The 15,392-nt window shown below is 38.0% G+C and overlaps 1 protein-coding gene across 1 annotated transcript in view; it reads right to left on the bottom strand.

Moving 5' to 3' along the window:
- Nucleotides 1–15,392, bottom strand: part of tmem178bb (transmembrane protein 178Bb) — a 128,002-nt gene that overhangs the window by 64,421 nt on the left and 48,189 nt on the right. The window contains exon 3 of the mRNA XM_062995849.1: nt 11,717–11,830. Within this exon, the coding sequence (XP_062851919.1) occupies nt 11,717–11,830 (114 nt within the window). The remainder of the gene's footprint in view (nt 1–11,716; nt 11,831–15,392) is intronic.

The raw sequence follows: 15,392 nt of genomic DNA, 5'->3' as shown, positions 1-15,392 counted from the left end.
TAAACTACTCGGGTGTTAAATAATAATGGTGGAATTTATCTGTGGGTTTTCTAGACTACAGTCCTGTTCACTGTATAACACAAGCTTTAGCAAGGTCATGGTCATTAACCACAAGTTAAAACTTCTCCCCTGTAGGAATTTAGTAATAGTGTTTACTTGTTTGTGCTGGATTGATTTACTTTTGTGGTAGAATATATTTTACATACATCTTTAGCAAGGCCCTTGAGCAAGGCCCTTAACCCTTTCTGCTCTGTACAATGGCTGACCCTGTGCTCTGACCCCAGATTCCAAACAAGCTGGCATATGTGAAAAAATAATTTCATTGTACTATACACGTGTATATATGACAAATAAAGGTGTTCTATTCTATTCTATCCTATTCTATTCTGTTCTATCCTATTCTATTCTAATCATCACAGTATAAAACCAAGTAAAAACAACTGCAGGGATTTAATCTGTCTAGGAAGCAAAAAAATTGAATCAATTTTAACTGCTTTGATGTGATTTTAAATCCAGGCCCTAATGCGTTAATTTTGGTTTCCACTGACCATCATTATGCCATTTTATTCTGAACAAAATACACAATTTATATAGAGTAGCATGCAAGCGCCTCACAGCAAGAAGGTGCTGAGTTCGATTACCAGCTTGTGCTTTCTGTGTGAAGTTTGCGTGTTCTCCCTGTGTCTGTGTGGGATTTCTCCGGGAGCTCCAGTTTCCTCCCACAATAATAAAAAAAGAACATGTAAGTGAGGTGAATTGGAGATACAAAATTGTCCATGACTGTGTTTGATGTTAAACTTATACTGATGAATCTTGTGTAACCAGTAACTAACTGTCCTGTCATGAATGGAACGCTTTAAAAACACTATTAAGATTTAAAAGAAATATATATTTTCATTTCAAATCTCGTGGTATTTTACTATGTCCATGATGCCATGTATCCTAACAAGTGTAAATGACTTTGAAGAAAACAAAGCCTCTAACAAAAGGTTTTTCTGCATAATTAGTGGTAGGTTTTAGGTTCTTTCCTGTATAACTTTTTCAAAAGAAACACACCCAAGTGAGTCCAAGTAACTGCTGTCGACAGGCTTTTTGTGTTATCTGACCACAGAAAACAATTGTCATGCTAAATTAGCATCTAGCTAAATTCAGGTGATTGTATTGCATGCAGCATTGTATTGTACATTTTATAAATTGGTAATCCTTTAATGCTTTTTCAAATGTCCAACCTTCTCTCTTAAACAATTATTGTTACATTGTGTAGGGTCAAAAAACAATTGCATCTTATTTAAACCTGGTTCATTAGCCTTGTTTCACGTTTTAGACAACCAATTTTTACTCCTCTTTTTCATTTCTGTTTATTATTGTTTACCTATTCATTTAATTTCCAAGTTGATCATAGCTGTAGTAAATAAGATTTGGTTTGTGCTTATATCTATAAATAATTCAAAATTTAGAAGACCAAATGTTACATAACTCATTACATTACATTTGTTGGTCTAAATATAACCACTAGCACTGCCCACTCCTCCTGAATGTACTCCCAAATCTTGGCACCTAATACACTCTATGAGCTGCGATGAAACTGTGCAGCTAAAAATGAAAAGCAAGCTCAAGGCCAAGACACAAATTGCAAGTGGATTGTTTATAACCCAACCCACTGGGGCATGCGGTAGCAGTAAAGTCCTGCCAACAGTTTGAAAACTTTATAATGTGGAAAATACATTTTAAAACACTGTGCACTGAAGCATATATTCTCACTGTGTTTTGAAATGTTATGTGAGCTAGCCATAAGTACCATAAGCTCCGCAGTAATAACCTCGATCGGTTATTTCAAGCTGGCATATACTGCGAATGAGATCAGAGGCTTCATTAAAAAATTGTGCAAAAGATGTAGAACAGTAGACATAATTTAAATAAATCTACAGCGAGTGGACAAAACAACAGGAACAGTACATGTACTGCTGCCAGCTGTTAAGGACAGTAAGGGATTTATAATGGTATGAGCAGACCAACGATTGCTTTTCATTGTCTCATAACAGCCAACAAATTTAGAACAGTTTTACAAAACCAGGTGCTCAACATTATTTTATTATGGTGCTTACAATTTTCATTTCCTCTTTATAATGTGATATTTTGTAAAGCTGGGATGTTTAAATGCAGTAAAAACAAAAATAAAATCTGAGATTTAACTAACAAAAGCACAAATACATTATGTTTAATGTTTTGGCTGATGAAGGTGAAAAAAAAGAATGCTTGCAACAAAGTTGGGACAGGCAAATAATAAGTCTTGCAGCATTCCACAATGAGAATGTGAATTTGAAACAGGTTAGGGTATCATTATTGGTAAAAAAGGAGGATCTACTAAAGACTCAGTCTTTGCAAGCAAAATAGGTTGTGCCTTATCATTGTTGACATCTGAGCCCCCAGTTTGCATTAGAAAATGTGTAGCTACTGTAATAGATGTAGTCACATGAGCTATTAGAATACTACAGTATTAGGAGTACTTCTAAAAATCATTGTCACTTAACACAGTTTACCACCGCATCAGAAATGCAATGTACAATGTTTCAGCTTGTTTTTGCAAAAAATAAATGGACATCTAGTTCTTCATGCCAACAATGTTTGTTTTTTGTTTGTTTTATTATGATTTTCACGTCATGTTTTACACTCTTTGGTTACATTCATGACAGAAATGTCAGTTACTCATTTACATTTACTCATTACACAAAGTTCATCAGTTCACAAGTTTATATCAAACACAGTCATGGGCAATTTAGTGTCTCCAATTCACCTCACTTGCATGTCTTTGGACTGTGGGAGGAAACCAGAGCAGCCGGAGGAAACCCACACAGACACGGGGAGAACATGCAAACTCCACACAGAAAGGACCCTGATCGGCCCACCTGGGGATCAAACCCAGGCCATTTTTGCTGTGAGGCGACAGTGCTACCCACTTAGCCAAAAAGTTACAAATGCCAAGGTTTGGTGTACATAAGTTTTGGCCATATAATGTATCTTGGAAAAGAGGGAGCAAATAAATAAATAAATAAATGATGGAGGCAGGATCTGAACAATCATCTGAAATTATTTAAATAATTTTCTAATTAAGAGATTTAAACTTCTTCCAATTCACACTTGTAAATCTGACTAAATCCAACTGGATTTTACATAAAACATCAAAGTAAAAACACTAGAAATATTATGAATAATTATTTACATTTTATTTCTAAAATAGCTGGTTTGGATAAGTAATCAGCGCCTTACAGTAACCATAATAAACATGCTAAGGTACATTTGAAATGCTAAATGTGGACAAGCATAAGACACATTAAAAAGAAAGTTTCCAGTTATCCCTCTTGAGCACAGTTCAGTTTAGGGGATTATTAAGTGGAAATTGTATGCACCAGTAATAAATTGACTAGATCAGATTGTCCTTCTAAGGATGTTGTTCAGGGAAGTTATCAAGAGGCCAATGGTAACTTTAAAGGACTTACAAATCTTTCGGACTGAGATTGGTCGATATGTGCATGTGACAACAGAATTATTTTTTTGCAAGGCTGGAGACAGAGTTAGCATGCCCTCAGCATCTTTAACTAACTGGCTGAATAGGTGGTGAATTGCTTTTTAAAGATGCTGGTGGGTATTTATTGCTCTGCACTGCTAAGCACAGCCATACTGTCTACCTGGGTACTAAAACAGCATTTTTAAGAGTTTAATCTGCTCAAGTAAGTCTCAGAATGTACTCAGAGAGCCTTCAAGTCTTCATAACAGCAAAACCACCTAAGGGTCATTTCAAGGGTACAATTTCCCCCACTGGCATTTTTTTACTGTGCCTCTGTGCCTTCTAGCTAGAAAATATGATTGCCAAAACTGTAAGTAAATACTGGTTTAATTATAATTGGTTTAAGGGTTTCTTGAGCAATCCGCCCTATGAGGTTAAAATGCTTAGATGTGGGGATGTCAGCTTCCAGAGAAACAATTAGTGTAGTTTGACACATTTAAACATCGTGCCTGATTTTTTTTTTACGTCGTGAAATGCTTAGCAGCCGTATTTACAGAGCAAGTCCTTCTTCCTCAGAAACAAAAAAGAGAAAATCCATAGCATTACATATGTTCAAATAAATATTCACTCGCTTTGTGGAAACAAAAGATGTAGCCATGTGTACGTATGAAGATAGAGAACCGTCTAACCTTCTACTTTTGTTTTAACTCATTAAAAGTAGCATTATTTGTAACTTAATTTCTGCCAAACTTACATTCAAGGGCTTGATTGACTGGTACAATTAAGTTCTATGTACAAGTAACATGCTTTAAAGCTTGGCTACTGCCAATCAAGAAGCCATTTAAATGTATTATGCTTTCATTTAAATGTACACACTTTTTGAAGAGCTAAGCTGGTCTTTTAAAGGAACACCTGTCAACCAGAAAATGACATCAGCAGGTCTAAATTGGTTCAAAAATAATGTTGTCAAGTCAGCAATATTCACTCAGAGGTGTGATTTGTTTTGTGGCTGGGTACTGCATTAGTATGTCCTTATGAGCTTTCAGCCAGACAATCTGGCATCTGGCCAGACAATCAATCAGAACAGGAAGTGGCAGCCTGCTGGGGCTTAGTAAGTATTTGAAAGTATATGTCTATGTATAGGCCACACCAATGTTCCCAGTAAAAATGTCCATCTGTTTGTTTGTCTGTCTGTCTGTCTGTCTGTCTGTCTGTCGGTCTGCTGATCGATTAACTTATGTCATTATCTGCATTATTAATAACTAATTCTAGGCATCAACCTTCAGATTCATGGCTATTTAATAAAGAGGCATGATTCATCTAACTTATTGATACACTCAACTTGTATATACACCAATGAGGCATAACATTATGACCACCTTCCCAATATTGTGTTGGTCCCCCTTTTGCTGCCAAAACAGCCCTGACCCATCGAGGCATGGACTCCACTAGACCCCTGAAGGTGTGCTGTGGTATCTGGCACCAAGATGTTAGCAGCAGATCCTTTAACTCCTTTAAGTTGTGAGGTGGGGCCTCCATGGATCGGACTTGTTTGTCCAGCACATCCCACAGATGGTTGATTGGATTGAAATCTGGGGAATTTGAAGGCCAAGTCAGCACCTTAAACTCATTGTTGAGCTCCTTAAACCATTCCTGATCAATTTTTGCATTATCCTGCTGAAAGAGGCCACAGCCATCAGGGAATACCGTTTCCATGAAAGGGTGTACATGGTCTGCAACAGTGCTTAGGTAGGGGGTACGTGTCAAAGTAACATCCACATGGATGGCAGGGCCAAGGTTTCCCAGCAGAACATTGCCCAAAGCATCACACTGCTTCTTCCCATAGTGCATCCTGGGTCCATGTGTTCCCCAGGTAAGTGACGCACACGCACCCGGCCATCCACGTGATGTAAAAGAAAACATGATTCATCATACCAGGCCACCTTCTTCCATTGCTCTGTGTTCCAGTTCCAATGCTCACGTGCCCATTGTTGACGCTTTTGGCGGGGCACCTTGACTTGTCTGCTGCTATGCAACCCCATACACAACAAACTGTGATGCATTGTGTATTCTAACACCTTTCTATCAGAACCAGCATTAACTTCTTCAGCAATTTAAGCTACAGTAGCTCATAGCTGTTGGATCGGACCACACGGGCCAGCCTATGCTCCCCACGTGCATCAATGGACCTTGGCTGCCCATGACGCTGTCGCCGGTTTACCACTGTTCCTTCCTTGGACCACTTTTGATAGATACTGACCACTGCAGACCAGGAACACCCCACAAGAGCTGCAGTTTTGGAGATGCTCTGACAAAGTTGTCTAGCCATCACAGTTTGGCTCTTCCATTTTTCCTGCTTCTAACACATCAACTTTGAGGGTAAAATGTTCACTTGCTGCCTAATATATCCCACCCACTAACAGGTGCCGTGATGAAGAGATAATCAGTGTTATTCACTTCACCTGTCAGAGGTCATAATGTTATGCCTGGTCGGTGTATATCTAGGCTATATCTGGCTTAACTGTAAAGACGTAACTGACACTTCTGACTGCCCGTCTATCCGACCATACAAAAAACAAGCACGCACTAATACTCCAACTTCAATCAGACTGCCTGATATGCCTCACTGTAACATTGATGGTGATGTATCTATTTCCTGAATCTTGCACAAAATGCTTCTTTCCGTATAGTTCAGTGTTCTTAGGGGATACTGAACCACAGTCTCCCACACATGTGGGTCAGGAAAAATAGTCTCAGCAAAACTTTTTCAGTCTTTGTAAGGATTTCTCTGTTTACTTCCCACATCATTTTGTCTTATTCCTAACATGAAGTGATTTTCAGCTTGATTTCGTTTTACCAGGCCTTTCTGAACTTTTCACCGTCTGGGTCATTGATTTGGCATTTTCAGAAAACATAAATTTTTTTGTTTTCATTATTTAGCCTCTCTATTTTTATTTCTTCCCTTTTTGGTTCTGCTGTCATATGGCAGCTCGTCTATCACCGCAGTACTGTCTGCGTGGATGAGAAATGGCTTGGCAAAATGACTGGTAATAAAGACATTAAACTTCTCAGCTTACTGCTAGCCTTACTTTGAAAGTGACCTTCACTTTGAGGATGGCAGTGAATGTTTTTATTATCTAGATCGAGAACCTTTAATCAGACACCCAATTTCATTTGATCTAATCAAGTGAATGCTCTCGGGGGCAGTATATTGCAAACAGCATAGCAGCATTCCAGAAGTAAAACGTGGTTGTTGTGTATTAGTTTTCTTTCATTCATATTTCTTCACAGTGTGCATTATGACAGCTTCAGGGACAGCTGTAGCCTAGCGGTTAAGGTACTGGACCAGTAATCAGAAGGTTGCTGGTTCAAGTCTCACCACTGCCAGGTTGTCACTGTTGGGCCATTGAGCAAGGCCCTAAACCCTCAATTTCTTAGACTGTATACTGTCACAACTGTAAGCCGCTTTGGATAAAAGCATCTGCCAAATGCCGAAAAAGTAAATGAAATGTAAATGATCTGCAATACCAGTCTAATAAAGAAGTCTGGACATGGATGTAAATCCTGGGTTGTGCTCACAAATACAAGTAAAGTGAATGCCCTAACATGAACCCAGTTATTGGGGGCACATATCAGTGTACTTTTAGTGCCAGTGCCAAGACTAGATGAATAGGATGGTTGGGTCAAGAAGGGAAGCTGACATAAGTTCTGATCCGCTTTAGTGTCCCCTAATGGAAGCAATTGAAATAAATCATTCATTTAGATAATGACAATACATGTGCAGACTTTTGTTCCCTCTAGAGGACAAAAATCAATAAAAAATGATGTTTTACTGGGAGTATCCAAACTTCTGTATGCTTTTAAAGAAAAAAACAGCATCTATTTTTAAGTTTTTGCCAATAAGTACAGTTTGTTGTCGTTGTATGAACATTCAGCAGTGCAAACAACATTACTGGTCTAAAAAGAAGTAAAAAAAAATGATGGTCAGAGTCATCCTTCTGAATATTTCTCAAGTTGGTCAATGCAAGTATGGCATACACCAAGAAAATAGTCCAGATTTGAATGCTTGACCACTAAAAGTGGAGGTCTGCTGGCTATTTGGAAGGATGTGGGAGGACCGTGGGGGTATTTTGCTGTCCCCTTAGATAAACAAGTCACTTTATTATTATATAAAAATAAGAAATAGGTTTCCAGCTTTGTGGCAACATTTTGGGAAAAGCTTTTACAACATGTTTCTGAGGTCCAGAATTGTATCCTTGCTTTTGGATGTTTTGCATGCTTTTACTGTGTTCACCTCCCTAGAACATGCAAAAAGTGGCTGCTTATAATCACCCCCAGTGTTTCAAGTTTTACCTCAGTATACCTTGTACTTGACTGCACTGTATTTCTCATGGGTTACTTCTAATTGGAATAAATAAAAGTGTATGTGCTGAGATCACCAAACCCTGTTCCTCATGGAACTGGCATACACATGAAAGCCTCATTAAATCAGACTATGTCGAGTGAAAAATGAAGGCTATAAGAATTGTTTCCCACCACAGAACACACACATTTATCATTGGAAGCATTTTTCTTTCTGTATATTTGTCTCACTATCTTTTCTTTATTTTTTCCTCAATCCCATAATTTTTTCTTTCTTCTTTTTCTGATTCATTTTGTCATTTTGCCTCTGTTTTTTGGTTTACCAAAATCAGTGACTCTTCATCCAAAAGAGAGCATCTAAAGGTTCGTGGGTTAAAAAAGGCTCATCCCGTCACCTGACAGGAGTTGATCTTCGTGGCTCACTGAAGTGTGACGGTCTGACAGTTTGAGGCCATGATGCATGCTGCCCTGCAGTCTTCAGTAGGTTTATGGACTGGACTATTTACATGTGCTTCTAGTTTTACATGCAAATCTTTTAAATGACGTCCCATGCTGGCTATTTCTGTTGCAAATGATGGTTCTTGGTTTACCGTGACTAATAGCCTGAAGAAAAGCTTGAAGTGGATTTTTTTGTATACTGTTCATTATGATGTAGTTCCAATTTGTACCTACACAGTTTTCAAGGTACACCTACTATATACATTTGAATTCACATATTTTTTCATGTTTAATGTTCAGACCCTGACTAGGACATCATTGTTCCAAGACATGTTTTAATGAATCCAGTCAAACTAGCCCTATTTTTATGAACAAAGAAAAGTCATATAGGCAAATATAATTACTAACAAGAAATTATGAGACCACGCCACAAAGGTAAATGTCATTATTAAACGTTTTACATCTATAAACAATAATCTAACCTGCTGTAGGTATATTTTTGACCTATCAGATATTGTCAGGTTTTCAGAAAACCCACAAAAATTATAAAAGCACTCAAATAGGTAAAGTTTTCATGTATTCAGTGCATCATTCGTGTGTGTACAATTAGTGAGTGCAAATACAGTAACCACATTCATAGTGGAGACAGTAAAGCAAACTCTTATCGTCTTAAATCACACACTTGGCAGCCACCCACCCTTGAATGTAAAAGGACCAAAACAAGAATACCACAAAACAGATATTTTTGGGTGCTGGATGATTTTATCTCCTTGGTGTAGCCCTTGTGATAAAAAATTTTACATAATGACAAAACCATACAAGATATTACAATCCCGTTTAAAACCATGGGCACCCCTGGAGAACTTACATTGTGTTTTACTTATCCTTCTGATCTTGTTTCAAAACAAAAAGATTAGCTTTATTAGACATACTGTGATTAAAATATATATATAAATCTTATAAACGCTGGCACCCTTTCATTTAGCACTTTGTGCAGATGTCGGTTTGTGTTCCTCCTTAATTATGCTTAATGAGACTGGAGAACACATGCCAAGGGATTTGAGACCATTCGTCCATACAGAATATCTTTGGATCATTCACATTACACAAAGCCTGTCCTCTTCAGACTGAATAGTTAAAGGGTTTTTGGTTAATATTTTGTATTAAAGATCATAACAGTATGATTTTTTTTTCTTTTCAGGTAATTTGTTTTTATGTGACATATAATCTTGCAGCTTGCAAATTTTTTTGCTTATGGCTGTAAGTTTACAAGTGTTTTTTACACGAGTCATGGTCCAAGCGTATAAACTTAAACTTATTTCTTTTAGAAATAGCTCATTTCTGTTTTATCCATTTCTAGTATGCTCCAGTGGATATGCACTCTAGGCTATGTTTAATTAATGAAATATGTAAGAGGCTTCTTCACATCATTTTTGATCCAACCAAAGTGCTTAGCATAAATAAGGTTACTACGGCGTATTTGGGACTTGTGTCCTATTAAAAAAAAAAACACACAAATTGCCATGACTGTGTTTTGGTTCTGTTGGCTCCTCCACTGGGAGCTCACTATCAGGCATGTTTGACTTGTTTTTGTAGCTTGTCATTTATATTTTGGGTGGATTTTATGAACTAACTAAGTAGACTAAAGATAAAATAAACTATTGTATAGTTGGAGAATGTTAGTATTATAGTATAAGGTTGGTATTACTTAACACTAAACATACAGGTTAAGCTTTATTGTCCAGTATCATTTGAGTCTTTGAGAAATAAACAGTCTATATGGGAACAGTCATGTTTGTAAAAATTACGGTCAAACTACACATTATAATGGATCAAGTACAGTAGTATGTGTATTGGGACTTAGCCTGAGATTATTTATAATTATTTATAACCACCTCCTTGTTTTTACACTCATTGTCCATTTTATCAGCTCAACTTACCATATAGAAGCACTCAGTAGTTCTACAATTACTGCCTGTAGTCCATCTGTTTCTCTGCATGCTTTGTTAGCTCCCTTTCATGCTGTTCTTCAATGGTCAGGACTCTCACAGGACCACCACAGAGTAGGTATTATTTGGGTGGTGGATCATTCTCAGCACTGCAGTGACACTGACATGATGGTGGTGTGTTAGTGTGTGTTGTGCTGGTATAAGACACAGCAGCACTGATGGAGTTTTTAAACACCTCACTGTCACTGCTGGACTGAGAATAGTCCACCAACCAAAAATATCCAACCAACAGCGCCCCGTGGGCAGCGTCCTGTTCCCACTGATGAAGGTCTAGAAGATGACCAACTCAAACAGCAGCAATAGATGAGCGATCATCTCTGACTTTACATCTACAAGGTGGGCCAACTAGGTAGGAGTGTCTAATAGAGTGGACAGTGAGTGGACACGGTATTTAAAAACTCCAGCAGCACTGCTGTGTCTGATCCACTCATACCAGCACAACACACACTAACACACCACCACCATGTCATTGTCACTGCAGTGCTGAGAATCATCCACCACCTAAATAATACCTGCTCTGTGGTGGTCCTGACCATTGAAGAACAGGGTGAGTTTCAAAGCCAGAGCACCTTAACAAAGCCTTGTACAACTGGTTTTATAAGAGTGAAAAGTTCATGAAACCATAAAAGATTTCATAACCTTTTAGACTGTGATACAAATTTTGCCAATTTCTTGTAACTGATATCCTACTATTATTAGTTGGCAATTAACCACTAATCAAGTAAGCGTAGAGAGACCAATGAAAATATAAAACACTTCACTGACTTTTAAATCAACAAGTCTTTATGCGTTTTTTTAATAAACAAAAAGAAAAAAAGCATTGTGAATGTGCCAGTAATGCAGAACAGTAAGGTGCACGTAAACAGTTTGAACAGAACTAGTTTAGAATGCAGTACAGCATTTATAATGTAGGTTTTAACCAAGGTAGGTAGCAAGCAGATCATTACAAGCGCAAATTAAACATGCAGTTAAAAACAGAGATGTAGTCTGGTTATCGTGACTTTTCTGATCTTTTTCTCTAACTGCAAAAACCAGACTAACATGCTAATCATATAATTATAATCACATAATCATGAATTAGCATGCCAGGTTTACATTTACATTTTCAGCATTTAGCAGACGCTTTTATCCAAAGCGACTTACACAATGAGCGGAACACGATGAGCAATTATGGGTTAAGGGCCTTGCTCAGGGACCCAACAGTGGCAACTTGTGGTGGCGGGGCTTGAACCGGCAACCTTCTGCTTACTAGTCCAGTACCTTAACCACTAAGCTATCACTGGCCCACTGGTTTAAATGTTATTGCTAATATAACCACTCTTATACTCTCATATCTTAAACATTAACACATAGCTGCCAGTAGCCAGTGAAGCTAGGTATAAAGAGAAGACATATTACTTACGCAAAGAGTGCCACTCATCTTGCCGGATGGTCTTGGTGATGTTGTAGGACAGGTTCTTGGGTATTGTGCCTGAGGAGTAGTGGTACTTGATGTAGGAGCATCTTGCGATGACACCTAGAAAACACGACAGCCATAGTTTTACAGATTAAACTCACATAATATCAAGGTTACTTTAGTGTAAGTTATTTTGCCTGGGATATTATAATGTCAGCACATACTGTACAAATATTTAGAGCTATGCAAAATTAATAGATTCAGCTCCATCTGTCAAAACTCAGTAGTATATCACTGAAACTGACTTTCACTGTGAATATGACATGAAGCCATTTTTTAAACATCTGTTTTGACACACTCTTTTGCCAGTGTCATAGCGTGTTTTGAAAAGATCTAAATAAGAAAGTAACTCTTTCTAACATCACATTTCTTTCTGCTCCCTTAACCTGAATATCTGCACTTTACTATAACGTCCCAGGAGACAGAATCAAAAGGCAGTGTGTCTCTTTCATTTTTCTCCTCTCCGTGGAACAAAGTAAGTAGATTGCATGTCTGATTATTATAATTATCATCCTTAGGCTGGTTTTAACTGCCTGTATCTTACGTCAAACAAAATTTTAGCCTTGGAATTCTAAACATAAGCAACTATTGTATTGTGAATCATGTAAATGCATTTGAATAAAAAAGACAGATAATCCCAGTGCTGTTTTATGCTGAGGTGATTTTACTTTAGACCATGATTTATGGCTACATAAACACTGTAAAGTAACATGTTTTGTTCATTCTTGTTCATTCATTATGTAAAATCTTATATCAAACAACAGCTCACACTCCTACACTAATCTGTGTGCTCGAAGGAACAGCATACCACCTGAGATATCTGACTAGGACTGCCAAAACTAATTTACTCTGTATGTACTTTTGCTATGATAAGATGTTTAATAAAAACATTTACATTTTCAAATTCCAGTTGTCGTTTGTATTTTCACATGTGTTTCCTAAACCTATTGGCTCAATAAGTCATGATTTAGTAAAGATATACAAAAGTTATTTAAATGAAGTTCTTTATATTTCTATTTAATTACCCTCAAATAATGTATTTTTATTTTTAATAACATTTTTTTCTCTCTTTTTCTCCAATTTTCCCCCAATTTTCTCCCCTAATCAATTATCCTGATTGCATTACGTTTCACCTCTACTGATACAACCATCCTTTGCTGACTGAGGAGCTTCGCTACTGACACATGCCCCCTCCGACACATCTGCAGTACCGACTGCATCTTTTCACCTGCACAAGGTGTACACGGAGAGCCACACCCTGATCAGCATTATTCCCTCTGAGCAGGAGCCATCAATCAGCCAGCAGAGGTCGTAATTGCACCAGTTATGAGGAACCCTGATCTGGCTTGTCCCACCCAGTAAACAACAGCCAATCGTTGTTTATGTAGCCGCCAAGCCCAGCCGGATGGCAGAGCTGAGATTCGATACGATGTATTCGAAATCCCAGCTCTGGTGTGCTAGCGTATTTTACTGCTGCGCCACCTGAGCGACCTTTAATAACATTTTTTTAAAAATATAGAAACATGGCATTATGTGTATTTTACAGCCACTCCTGGATACACTACGTATATTGAAATGACATTTGGTTGCGGATTAATGGTATTTTTGACGTTATGGTGTAGCTCCGGAAAGAGTTCTTTTTGCTACAGGATAAAATAAAGTTCTAAAAAATTGTGCTTCCAGTTTTGTGAAAACAATTTGGCTGAGAACATTTTTACTGGTTTTAACATGACAATGCCCTAATGCATAAAATAGGCTTTGGATAAAGGAGTGTATACAAAGAAAGCTGGAGTTCCGTCCGACCTTAACCGACCAACAGCCTTTGGGATTAATGCTGGCTGTGGAACATACTTTATCACCCAACATTAGTGCCAGAGCTGACTAATACTCATGTGCCTATATATATATTTATATATATATAAAAAAATCTACTGAAAAGCTTTCAGAAAAAAAGTAGAGACTGACAAGTTTGTATTAATGACCATTATTATGGAATGAGATATTCAACAAGCATATAGACCATGTTCTGTACATTGTGTGTTTGGCTGCAGCATACGATGATTTTACAAATTATATCAATTAATATGTTCATAACATCAGGCATATGCTTTGCTGTTTGATCTTTGGGATATGGATTCTGCTGTTGGAAGCTTAGCAAACTTCTCATGTAACCCAGCTGATATACAATTTCTTTCTTTCATGGCAAATGATTTGCCTAATAGTTTCCATTACATGTTTTTCCAGTGGTTATCACTCCTAAAAACCAACACACTTCTGATTTGACTATAGAAGCAGCAAATAATGAACGTGTGTTTTCTCCCCTTTTTCTCCTGACTTTTAGCGTATCCAGTTACCCAATTGCATTACGCTTCCTCTCTGCTGATGGCGATCCCCACCCTGATTGAGGAGAGCAAGACTGCCACACACCCCCTCCAACACGTGTGCAGTTTTTCACCAGCACGAGACGAGTACATATGCGGATCCGCTTTGTGTACAGAGAGCCACACCCTGATCAACGCATTATCCCTCTGTGCAGGCACCATCAATCATCTAGCAAAGGTCATAATTGCCTCAGTTATAAGGAGTCCCTATCCAGCTCCCACCCTGTATGAACAACAGCCAATCATTATTCATGTAGGCGCTTAGCCCAGCCGGATAGTGATGGGTCGGTCGCGAACGATCCGGCTCTAAGAGTCGGCTCTTTAAAGTGAACGACGGGATACGGCTCCTGATCGGGAGCCGATTCGTTTTTTTTTTCCGGGTTTTTTTTCTGTTAAAGCCGCACATGATTGGTCAAGATGCGTAGCGGTGTGCACACGAACAGGAGAGAGAGAGAGAGAGAGAGAGAGAGAGAAAACTTGATGAAGTTTGACATTGCGCTTTACATACGCAGACATTACACGCTGGAAAGGTGAGGAACATGAGTGAGAGGAAACAGTAAAGTTTGGACACGAGAAGCCCCTTTTACAGACCCACTGAACTGGTGTATTCAGTCTACCCACATCTTATACATGTGATGGCACATAGACTGTGTAATGTAGCAACATCTGTCCCCTCAAAGAGAATCTTTTCAAAAAAACAGGGCAGATGAAAACAGAAGGAGAAACAGGATCTTCGCTAAAGACTTACAAATACCTGGATGCTGCTTTTTTTTTTTTTTTTTTTTTGCACATTTTCATTTATACTTTGTTGAGTGATGCTTTGTTGATGTGTTCTTTTACTCTAGATGCAAATGTACAAATAATATACACAATCAGACCTTTTTGTTTAATTGAGATGGGTCTTTGTTTTTGTATTTTATAATTTATTGTTGTAGCGCTCTTCCATGTTGAGTACATAAATAAAACAATTTAAATAATAAACATTTGATACAATGTTTTTACATTAGTAATACATTTTACATGTAATTTGGTAATAAATTAATTTAAGAAAAAAAAAAATCTAAGGAGCCACTTGGGAGCCGAAAGAGCCGGCTCTTTTCAGTGAGCCGAGCCAAAAGAACCGGCTCTCTAAAAAGAGCCAGAATTCCCATCACTACAGCCGGATGGCAGAGCTGAGTTTTGAATTGACAAGTTCGAAATGTCAGCTCTGGTGTGCTAGTGTGTTTTACCACTGCACCACC

The sequence above is a fragment of the Trichomycterus rosablanca genome, chromosome 1 (genome assembly GCF_030014385.1).
Source record: "Trichomycterus rosablanca isolate fTriRos1 chromosome 1, fTriRos1.hap1, whole genome shotgun sequence".
NCBI classification, from domain to species: domain Eukaryota; kingdom Metazoa; phylum Chordata; class Actinopteri; order Siluriformes; family Trichomycteridae; genus Trichomycterus; species Trichomycterus rosablanca.
This window is presented reverse-complemented; position numbering and strand designations above follow the sequence as displayed.